This window comes from Megalops cyprinoides, chromosome 15 (genome assembly GCF_013368585.1).
Source record: "Megalops cyprinoides isolate fMegCyp1 chromosome 15, fMegCyp1.pri, whole genome shotgun sequence".
NCBI lineage: Eukaryota > Metazoa > Chordata > Actinopteri > Elopiformes > Megalopidae > Megalops > Megalops cyprinoides.
In genome coordinates this window covers 33,685,112-33,697,653 of record NC_050597.1, presented here as the reverse complement: position 1 = coordinate 33,697,653, position 12,542 = coordinate 33,685,112, and the positions used below count along the sequence as shown (strand labels likewise).

General features: G+C 41.0%; 1 protein-coding gene across 1 annotated transcript; it reads left to right on the top strand.

Moving 5' to 3' along the window:
• Positions 1-543: 543 nt before the first annotated feature.
• Positions 544-2,449, top strand: lrit2 (leucine-rich repeat, immunoglobulin-like and transmembrane domains 2). The gene is given in 6 exon segments (XM_036546336.1): positions 544-688; positions 691-723; positions 726-1,298; positions 1,786-1,855; positions 1,857-1,995; positions 1,997-2,449. Coding segments are annotated over 6 exon segments (1,407 nt in total). The 5' UTR covers positions 544-549.
• Positions 2,450-12,542: the final 10,093 nt, after the last annotated feature.

The following is a 12,542-nucleotide window of genomic DNA, read 5'->3' as shown; positions in this document are numbered from 1 at the left end:
TCAGGGAAGATTATTGGTAATTGGCTTCACTAGACTGAGCCCGTAGACTCGTCTGCAGTAAACACTATACAGGTGTTTCTCTAATAAGAGTATGGACTACTTTTCCATTACGTTAATCACAGGTTTTGCTTTTCTTCAAACAATCACCGTTACCAGCTCTCTTCATTGTTTACCCGGGTGCAGTTGTACAAATGACTGATATGAGAGGTACGTGTGGTTTTATAAAATTAGTTTTGATGTGTGGATGTGATTACAATCCAAAGCTGTCTACATAGTATTTGAGTGCTGTCGCATTTTATTATTAGGACTAAACTATTCAAACTCAAAAGTAATCGATTTTAAAGAAATGGTAAGTCAAACAACACTACACAATGTTAACATAGGAAGCATTCAAAAGTGTTATATAGACATTTTTGTGCGTATAAACAAACGCGTGTTATTCATGAAATGTACAAAGTATTACAGTACTACATTTGCCTATTGTCATGACGCAAACGGGGAGTAGACTAAAACTGCTATTCTCATCGTATTTCTAGGTCATTACTTTGCATGGAAACAGCCTTAAGAGGAATCCCTGAAAACATCCCTCAAGATTTGATCAAAATCTGAAATGAGAATTCACACCTTACAGAAATATCTCGTGGAACATTTTCTAAAGTGCGTGCCTTGGAGTACTTCTGGTTGAATTTCATTTTAGCGTATACAGCCTGGAAGGGTTGAATAATTTGAACTTCGACTGCAGGGGAACAAACTGCACTGGGTACCATGGACAACGTTTCAGCACACGCCTGGTTTAAAGATTCTGGATGTGAAACACAACCACCTGGACGTTATCCCAGAGTACGCCGTAAAATATTTGCCAAGTCTGACCTTCTTAAACTTGTCCTTCAATCAGCTTACGGTAATATCTACAGAGGTCTTCCTAAGCTGGCCTCTTTACTTCAAGGCAGAAGAATACGGAAAGAGAGAAGAAGTCACGTCTAATGTGCTGGTGCTACATGACAACCCATGGGTCTGTGTCTGTCGGCTGAAAGGCTTTGTCCAATTAATCGACTCACTCAGCCCCTCCATAATTATAACAAACTCGTATTTTATATGCTCGAGTCCCGAGCATAGGGCGGGTAGGTTTTTTCACGAGGTTGAATTGAAGACGTGCATGAAGCCCGTGGCCACCGCACCCATTGAAAACACCACCGTGCTGCTAGGAGCGAACATCACTCTGGCGTGTGTAGCAAAGGCCAGGCCCAGTCCAGCCGTCTGGTGGACATATGGCCTGAAGAAAATAAGAGGATTAAATGGTAATGATTCATCTTATTTTGATTTTCACTCTAATATATTTCCCTGCTTACTAGATTCTTTGCTCATGTTTTTTCTGTTTGTGACCAGATAACTCCCTTTTATTTTCTTTTACACCGAGTTCCATTAAAGGATTCTGGAAATAAATTCAAACATAGTTGTTATACCTCATGTTTTACTTGAACATATGAAATGATTGACTATTTTAGTGATATTCAAGGAGGTCAGTGTGATCCTAGGGACACTCTTCCTGTTACTATATTCTGTGTCCTGCCTTTTGATGTTATTTTTACTTTTGGAAATGAGTTTTTATGAAACACATCTCCATAATTCACATTATGTTGGTCTTACAATGTGAATATGGTTTCCTCATTTGAAAAAAAAGAAAAAAAAAGTGTTGCTTACCGCAATGACCAGTTGATAATAACCTGATTGACTGATGGTGGAGCTGTTGATAATGGCTAATTTTTTTCTATGTGTTGCTGCCAGAGTCACAGACACAGGTGGATGTGGACACGGTCAGGTGTGATCTGGTCATTCCCTCCCTGCACCCAGCTGACGGCCTTCAACTTTATTGGGAACGCCTCGGTCAGCATGCAGGTGAATGCAGAATCCTCTGGTTCGTCCTTCCCACTGTCCTCTGCCTTCCACCTGCCCCCGGCTGAGGAGAGTGCCTGTGTCTATGTGCGCGTTGTGGTGGCAGATGGTGCGCGGTATCACCCTTGAGTGGCAGGCTGACACTGCCCGTCCCACTGAGGCCTGGTGCGCTCTGCACTTTGGCAGGGTTGGCACTGCCAAGAAAGTTGCCGTCTACATTGCCTCAGGAGTCGACAGGTAATCCCTCACTGACCTCTTGCCCACCACCAAGTATGAGGTGTGCATGGCGCTTAGGAGCCAGGGCCCCAGGGCCGACCAGTGCATCATGTTCCTGACAGGCAGCGAGGCCAGTGAGCTGGAGGAGAGGGGGAGGCCTGTTCATATCCTGGTTATCTTCTGCTCCCTGGTGCTGGTGGTGCCCATGGGCATGCATCTCTGCACCTTGAAGACCAGCTCCAATTGCTTGGACTGCCACACGCGGTTGCCCAGGCAGCAGAGGTACAGAGAGAAGAGCCCAGGGCTGGGAGGGAGGCAGGGAGCTTTTGACAGCCTGTAGGTCACCACAGACCAGGACCCGTGCCATGACACAGAAGAGGACACAGCAATGAGCCTAAAGCCAGAGGGCATTCTGTGATAGCCGACAATATTTTTCAATATTATGGTCAAAAAAGGATAGTTAAGGATGAAATAAGAGGTATAAAAAATAAGGATGGGGTTAGGGTTTACGATAACAAAGCTATTGCTGATACACTAAACAGTTACTTTGTGGAGAGTTTCACTAGTGAAGTGTTTTTGCATATGCCTTCAGGTGCAGACAGTTCTCAGAGACTTATAGAGGAAATTGATTTAAATGATGCAGAAGTACTAGATAAACTTCAAAAACTTAAAACAAATGCGGCAGCAGGCCCTGGAATTGGAATTGGAATATTTTGGATATATTGGAATATATCCAAAAGTTCTCAGAGAACTAGCAGAGGTGGTTTACAAGGCTCTGACAGTTATTTTTAAGCAATCCCTTAAAAAAAAACTGGAGAAATACCAGATGACTGGAAACATGGCAGTGTAGTACCTATCTACAAGAAAGGAGACCGGACTGAACCAGGAAATTATAGGCCTGTCAGCTTAACTTGTATCGCATGCAAAATACTGGAATCCATCATTAGGGTTAATTTGGAATTATTCCTGGAACGAAATGGTGTTCTAAATGATAGCCAACACGGTTTTCGCAGAGGGAGGTCGTGCTTAACAAACCTCCTGGACTTCTTTGAGGAAGCTACAGCATGTCTGGACTCAAACCAGGCTTATGATATTATCTATTTGGACTTTCAAAAGGCATTCGACAGTTCCGCACGAGAGACTCATATTGAAAATGACATCTGCGGGAATTACAGGAGCCATCACCAAGTGGGTTCGAAGTTGGCTGTCTAATAGAAAGCAGACTGTAACTGTGGGAGGAATTGTATCAGAGCATCCTGTACGAAGTGGAGTCCCGCAGGGATCGGTGTTGGGGCCTTTGCTATTTCTTATATACATAAATTATCTTGATGCAGAGGTTAGAAGTAAAATAGTAAAATTTGCAGATGACACAAAACTAGGGGGTCTAGCCAACAGTATAGAATCAACTAAGGTAATACAGGAAGACCTAAACAGCATCCAAAAGTGGGCAGATACCTGGCAGATGACTTTCAATTTAGATAAATGTAAAATCTTGCATGTAGGAAATAAGAACCTTAGACAAGACTACTTCATGGGTGGAAAAAAACTAGAATGTGCTCAGTTTGAAAAGGACTTGGGAGTAATGGTTGATCCAAGCTTAACAGGATCTAGGCAGTGTGCTGTAGCAGTAAAAAGGCCAACAGGATGCTGGGATATATAGCCAAAAGTATTGAGTATAAATCTAAAGAGGTTATATTGAAATTATACAATGCCTTAGTCAGACTGCACCTGGAATACTGTGTGCAGTTCTGGGCACCGCACTATAAAAAAGATACCGAAGCTTTAGAAAAGGTTCAAAGAAGGGCAACTAAATTAGTTCCTGGCATGAAATATAAATGCTATGAGGAAAGACTCAAGTTACTTAACCTATTTAGATTAAGCGAGAGGAGGCTTAGGGGTGATTTAATTGAGGTATTTAAATTTATAAAAGGAATCAATAAGGTTAACTATAATAGATTCTTTAGGGTGAGTTCAGTCTGTAAAACAAGAGGACATAAATGGAAACAAGTTAAGAGTAAGTTCCGCACTGATGTAAGGAAATATTATTTTACACAAAGAGTTATCAATACATGGAATAGGTTGCCAGGTCATGTAGTTGAGGCAGAGACCCTTGCTGTGTTCAAGTCTAGACTTGATGCAGTTTTGGATACTCTTTAATTAAGAAATGTCGAGCTTAGTTGGGCCGAATGGCCTGTTCTCGTCATCATATGTTCTTATGTTCTTATGTTCTTATCTGACCACAGGAGCACTGCTGGCCTTTACTGACTGGTCACAGATACCTGCTTCTCTTTAAAGGATTCTAACTCGTGTGTTCCACAAGTAGACTCAATCAATGTGTGAAAGAGACAAGTTAAAATTAGTAGCCAACTGCAGACATTTCAAAACACATTTTGTCATTTAGCAGACACTCTTATCCAGAGGAACTTCCAGTGTGCAAATAAAGTGCATTAAACAAAACAGTATGAAGTGTTGTACAAAACAAGGACATGTGCATCACTCAGTGATGTTAAATGCAATGTTATTAAAATGACAATGAAAAACTCCAAAACTACAGAAACTACAAACAAAAGGGAAACAAAATCAATTAATTAAAATTATTAAGATGCTTTCAAACAATAGGCATATGTTCTGCTCCACATTCTAATCAATCAGACCACTTCTCAAAATCACAGGTATGTATCTCTGGAAGAATGGGAATCCTCATGTTTTGATTTATTTTAGTTTAATTTTATTTAATGTCAAGACAGTGACTTGAGCTTAATTGAAGCTGTCATGTCATCTAATGAAAAGGTGGAATTCAGTCAAAACGTTTTTAGAAGTTGGCCATATTCAGTCAACTCAGCCTTATGGTCATAAAGGCTCACCATCCAGGAAACAGGAGGAGAAGACAGAAACTGGGCATGGCCGAGTATTGGCGTGAAGCTATAAAAGGGCAAGCAATTATTTAACATATTTAATTCCTTTATATAATGTGTCATATACTGAATGAAAGTCAAAACTTAACAAGTGGATGAAGGAATTCACTTAGGATGTAATGTGATGTTGTACCTGGTTTATAACATATTACAGAAATAAAACATTTTACTCATGTAACTGTTTCCCTTATCTGTCCACTAAATTTTGGAAATATAATACATCTAATTGTTTTGTTGTAATAATGAACAGGTATCTATTAATAAGTCAAAAGCAGCCATTCACAGAGTAAAAGCTAATAGAATGTCATGGCTGAGTATTCCAGACATAATTTTTATTCACTTTTTAGGGATATGCTGGTGGTGCTGTATTCTGGTATGTTAGTTGTCTTTAAGACATGGCTATAAGACAGTACATTTTCACAAAATTCACCAATGGATATTAGCCATGTGTACTCTGGTTTATTGTGTGTTTGTCACATTTTGACTAGTGTGTATACTCAGCCAGGCTGCAGCCCCTGTTTCAGCATTTACATTCAGCTTTAAAGGCTTAGCAAACTCCTCTGCTTACTTTGATTTAATAGTCTGGGGCTTGAGTGGCCATGAGTATATTTATTCTCACGCAGGTGTTGCAAAACTGGGTTGGCCAGCTAATGTGATCCGGGGCTAGTTCCAGCCAGATAACTAATCCTGACTACTTACATTTAGGTTTAGTGATTTAGCATATGCTCTTATCGAAGGGGACTTAGAGAAGTACATACAAAAATGTTGGGCTAAGACATAAACAACCTTTGTGAAGTAGCCCCCTTCTTGTTTTGGTATTTCTGTTTCCATAGCTTTGGTTGCTGATATTATGCTGCTTTAGTTTCTCTAGCAAGTCAGCCACCATTTCCTCATTCTCATGACATTCACAGTCTCTGCCTGGCAGAACTATGAAACACACTACAATGAAGCACTTAAGAAATATACATGAGTTGAACAGAACAAATGTTTACATGTCTTGTGTATTCATTCATTGGTTGTTAACCATTTTATATGTTACATGTACCCTATAAGCTATACCCTCAGTGATTAGTTTATTAGATACACCTCTCTAATACTGGGTAGGACCCCCCCCCCCCCCCTTTACCCCCAGAACAGCTTGAATTCTTCATGGCATGGATTCAACAAGGTGCTGGAAACATTCCTTAGAGATTCTGCTCCATGCTGACATGATAGCATCATGCAGTTGCTGCAGATTTGTCAGCTGCACATTCATGCTGTGAATCTCCTGTTTCACCATATCTCAAAGGTGCTCTATTGGATTGAGATCTGGTGACTGTGGAGGCCATTGGAGTACACCGAACTAATTGTCACGTTCCTGGAACCAGTTTGAGAGATGACGTATGCTTTGTGGCGTGGCATGTTATCCTGCTGGAAGTAGTCATTAGAAGATGGGTAGACTGTGGTCATAAAGGGATGCACATGGTCAGTAACAATACTCAGGTAAGATGTGGCATTTAAACAATGCTCAATTGGTATTAAGGTGCCTAATGTGTGCCAAGAAAATGTCCCCCACACCATTACACCACCACCTCCAGCCTGAACCATTGCCACAAGGCAGGATGGATCCATGGATTTATATTGTTTATGTCAAATTCTGACCCTACCATCTGCATGTTGCAGCAGAAATTATGATTTGTTAGGCTAGGTGATGTTTTTCCAATCATCTACCATCCAGTTTTGGTGAGCCTGTGCCCACTGTAGCCTCAGTTTCCTGTTCTTAGCTGACAGGAGTGGTACTTGGATAGTACTGCATAGTACTGTTTTAACGTGTTTTTTTGGGTTACTATCGCCTTCCTGTCAGCTTGGACCAGTCTGGTCATTTTCCTCTGACCTCGTTCATTAACAAGGTGTTTTCGCCCACAGAACTGCTGCTCACTGGATGTTTGTTTTTTTTTTCCACCCCATTCTCTATATACTCTAGAGACTGTTGTGCGTGAAAATCCCAGGAGATCAGCAGTTTCTTAGACACTCAAACCACCCTGTCTGGCACCAACAGTCATCCCATGGTCAAAGTCACTTAAATCAGATTTCCTACCCATGCTGATGTTTGGTCTAAACAGCAACTGAACCTCTTTACTATGTCTTTGTGATTTTATGCATTGAGTTGCTGCCAAATGATTGGCTGATTAGATATTTGCATCAATGAGCAGGTGTACAGTGGTGATATCTGCATCAATGAGCAGGTGTAAAGTGGTCACTGAGTGTATTTACGGCAGTTTACAGGCACAAAATTCAACAGGTGCACATGGTAGCAGCAAATGGTTCTGTCATGTATCTGTTAATGTTATATATGAGTTCCAGGGGGTTTACATATTTGCAGGCAACACAATGCATAAACATAACACTGCAAGATAAAAATTTGCAACATAACCCCAAATTATCCACTTCAGGTGAGTGGACTTTGATACATACTGTATATATTCTATCTATATATATTCCTATATTTAAGTAGATCATGTACAATATGATGCACCAACTTTGTATCATTAGAATACTTGGGGGGGTGATGATGTCACTTGGCTGAGAGGGTTGACTGGCACTGAGCTCCCGCTCCCATCGACCTTAATTCACATTTTTCCTGACCACAGACTGGTTTTGTTCTCTATTTGTTGTTGGGCCTGTTCTGGCTTTTTTCAGTGTTTGGTGTGTCCATTGTTTGTAGATGGAGTTTTTCCTAACACTATTCTTAGGCAGGGGCAGAGCCGATGGCTCATTGCAGAAGGAACGAGGACCTGTAGTGGGCCCTTATACAGCCAATAGAGGTTATTCACATGACGTCAAGGTAGGCGAAGTCACTGCGGGTTACACCCGCTGGGTGGCAGAAAGACTTAGGGTTACACCCACTGAGTGGCAGAGAGACTTACTGAGTGGCAGCGTTAGTGTTCAGCTTGAATGCCGCGAAAACGCAAAAAACACATCTAAAAGCTGTGTGCTGTTGTGCAATTGACTGTACAAATAGATTCAACAAGAAATCGGATCTTTTTACAGACTGTCGAAAGCTAAAGAAAAGAGAAGCAAATGGATTGCTGCAATTCGCAGAAACAACTGGAATCCAGGCACCGAAACGTGTAGCTTACAGCTTTCCAAATAAAAGTTGTAATAAAATAAAAATATTACAAAATAGTACAAACCTGTCCACAATCCATTAGTTTCCTCGTCACATTAATTTCGCCAACAAATCCCGCCTTGAAGTTCGGAAGCTTTTGCGGACATTCTAAAACGCTAAACGTTAAACGGCTTAACGTGGCTTAATGTTCCAAAACAACAATCCAATGATCACCAAATTTCTCTCGGGCATCTCTTGTTATAAACATTTCCAACTGTCAAAAAATCAAACCGAAATCCTATGAGTACGAGTACGTTATCTTACATTAAGTGTTTCCTCTCCATTGACACCCATTGTTAGGAAAAGGCTTAACGTGGCTTAATGTTCCAAAATAGTGTCCAATGATCACCAAATTTGTCTGACATGTCACATGTCATAAACACCATCTCCTATCAAAAAGCAAAACTAAAATCCAAGGAATATGGTAGTTAGGTCGACGTTACGTTAAGCGCTGTCCTCTCAGTTTTGCTTTTTTGTTAGTTGATCGCTGTTTGGAAAATTAAGCTACGAAGCGTTTTCCTTATAATGGGCGTCAATGGAGAGTTTAGCTTTTTTGATAGGAGATAGTGTCTATGACGTGAGATGTCAGACAAATTTGGTGATCATTGATCGCTGTTTTGGGACATTAAGCCACGTTAAGCTTTTTCCTTATAATGGGCGTCAATGGAGAGGCAAGCGCTTAACGTGAAATAACGACCATACTCCGAGGGTTTCGGTTTTGATTTTTTGACAGGAGGAAGTGTTTCTGACAAGAGATATCCAAGAGAAATTTGGTGATCATTGATCGCAGTTTTGGGACATTATGCTACATTAAGCGTTTTAGAATGTCCCGGCTTTTGTATGCCTTTAGGCTTTGATTTGTGTATTTCCCCGGCGTCGAAATCAGATACATGTAAATGTCAGGAAACCCGTCAGTGCATAACCTCTATTATAGGTTGTATGGAGATGCAAGACAGATCCAAGGGGAAACTTACGGAGATGGAAGGGCGAAACGGAGAGAAATGTGGATTACAATGAGGTGTGCTATTTCTAGTGGACCATTTTTAAATACTGCAGCTCCGTCAGCAGTGACGGCAATGGGAAATAAGACAGCCGGCGATCGCCTAGTTCCTACTTTGGGACTTGAACAGAGGGCGTAATGTTTCTGTTTTTACATTTACACAAGGATACTTGACAGCGAATAAAGTTTTCTGTAACTATTGTGTCTCTGCTCATTCAAAATAGCTAGTCTAAATATCCGATATGCCTGTGATCACGCCCCCTGTGAACTGTTGCCTCTTGCCTCACACTAATGCTCAACTCACACACCCGCAGCCTGTGCACATGCAAACACACTCATACTCTCTTCGCCCTAGAGACGCAGGTGTTTCTCACATCACACATACACAACCCGCTCACATAGAAGCACACTCATACTTCCTCCGCCTTAGGAACACACCAAGGGTTACCTGTAACTGGGTGGACGAATCCTTATTTTGCTTCTCGATTTGAGTATTGAAGTGATGTTTTTTTCATTCTCAGGCATTATACCATTTTGTTTTTGAAAGATTATGTCTGGAGGCCTTATGGTTTTGTTTTAGCAGTCTGTTGACTTACAAGGGTTGAAATTTCTGAATGGGTTAATATAACATTATGTACTACTTTGTTCTTGAAATACTGTTTATGCCTGTGTGCCTCATGGTTTTATTATTGCAGTCTTCTTTCATACAAGAGTGAAGGGTTCTGAAGTTGTTAATTCAGTGCTAGTTAAAAAAAATGTTGTTCTGGTTGCATAAGGTTGGCCAGTAGTTGCATGGAACAGGCAAATGTGTCATTAGTTGTGCAGCTGTCTTTATTTTGCTTTATGTAGCTCTGCTTATCACTGCTGTTCCACAGAAACCTGGATACTGTGATGTTTCCTTTCTGTTATGGTCTGAGGATGAGCAGCTTATGATGACGTCATATTGGGGGGGTGAGGGGGGGCTGTCGCGCCTTTTTTTCGCTCAATAATCAAAAATGCTTGTTGTGACATGGCGCGAAATTCGCTTGTTCATTTTTCAGGCAAGCGATCAAACCCGTGCGAGGAAAGTGAAGTGAAATTTCGCGTCGCATTTGGTTAAAATGCACTTTTAGGCTTTGCTCACAAACTAATTCTCGTTTGATCGTTCAACAAATATCAGACGTTTTCAGCAAACTAGCCAGCATTAAATACTTGATACCTAAAGTTGTTAATGGGGAGTGCGTGGGAGAATTAGCTAGCTAACGTTAGCTATACATGGCTAGGGGCTAGGTATATTGGGGAGCTGTAAAAGATCGTATATAGAGACTGGAGAGGTAGAGCGAATTTGCAGACACCAGAATGGTGCAACATGTTCACTTCCCATTGATTATAATGGGGAAACTCCTGTCTTTTCCCACCAAACTAAGGGGATTACAGTCATAATTACATATCAACCAAGTTACACCCATAATGCATATAAGAATAAGAATCAAGGATTTTATCAAGGATTCTTCAAAAATCAAGGATTTTACTTGACACGATTCGGCAATGAAGTTAATGGAACGAGTATAACTGATGAATAGCCTACAAGAATTTACAGTTGTAAAGTAGCTTGAACTTTAATGGTTACTTAACTGCCTACGAACATCGAGATATATAGGCTACGGATCGACCCAGCACTTGCCAGTCAGTGATAATGAGCGCAGACGGTCTTGTAGCGAAGGCTATCATAAACAGTTCCCTTGACAAGGGAGTTCCTGGCCGGAATGTTTTAACGTTCTGAATGAGTGGACAGCTACACCAAGGTTACTATGTATTCCGATACGTAGATACGTAGATACGTAGATATGCAGCTAGTTTCCTCATTGTAATGGGTTCTCAGATACAAAATCTCAGGACTATTTACAGGGCTATTTACTTTTTCGTGTGGACACTCTGACTGACAGTGTGTTTCAATTACCGGCATACACAGACACAGAGGTTGACCGTTTTGTTTACAATAATTTGGAGGAAGTGGCTGAACATATCCGTATACCACACAAATAATGCTGGGATAGTTGGGCGCCCTCCTCATGTGCTGCCTGCAGAAGCCCTGGAAAGTTTTTTGCTTGCAGCTTTGTCTCTCGGTGACATTGCAAGGCTGGCTTTATTTATTTATTTTTCCATTCATTTATTTATACACCCCAATAAATATTGATGATATCTATAACAACTTGTAGTCTATCTGTCTCAATTTGTTAAGACATGTTTATGAGTGAATAAACTGGTTATCAGCAATAATTTTCTTTTGTTCTGGCATAGCCCTATTATGTTGGTACGGACTTTACAGCTCACGAATAGGCATGTCTTGAAAAATTAGCCATTGCACATGATAACATGACATGACCTGTTCATTATTGATTTGCGTAGTCTACAATATTGTCTATTCATCGAATGGAAAACAAAAAAAACAAAAGATGTCAGCAACTGGTTATAAGACAACATTTTTCTAACCAGAAATAGGCTGGATGGTTCGACGTAATGCATATTAGTCGATGTCCAACGTAGAAACAACGTTACCCCGATTGCCAAAATGATGTTGACCCAAAGTCAGTAATCAACGTTATGCCAACGTTTGTCAAGCTGTTGTTCCAACATCGGGCCAACGTATGCTTGTGTAACGGGTGAACGTGGGTCAAAGAGCAAGCGAATTTCAAACCTGAGTTCCCAATGCCAACCCCTTATGGCCAGCATCGCTGACAGTTGAGCAAAATGCAACAACACTAGTTTTCCAGGTTTCAGGCAATGATGTAGCCGCTGCAACCGCTCGGTTACCTGCTACCCACTACCCTACAGGCTTTACGCAGGGATCACACGAGCTACTCACTTCAGCTCTGCCACACTTGCTATCTTGTCTAGCTGACGCCGCTGTTACAGCCCTCTACCTGCTCCTTTTCAAACACGTCCTCTCCTTCCTACAGCTACTTCCTACCTGCCTTTTCTGAGTTTGATTGCTAAGACTGAACACGAAAGCAACGCCTCCTCATTTGCATAATGAAGATGAAATGCATGAAGAAATGTAAAAAGACGAGGAAATGCATAAAAATGTAAAAAGAAGAAATGTATCTTTTTCCGAGTCATTTATTTATTTTGGATTTTGGCAGCTTTCGTCCTCCATACACCAAAGCCTGCTTTTATCTCAAGAAAGACAGCAAGAACTGAAGGAACTGTGTGTAGATCTGAGTCTCTTTGACATTTGGAGAATTATAAATCCATTCACACCCCCATCAGTCCCTATCAAGAATTGATTACTTCGTAGCATCTAGAGAAGTATTAGACAGAGTCAGAGTTTGTTCAGTTGGCATATGTACGCTGTCTGACCATAGCCCAGTACACATAGTTATCCCCCTCC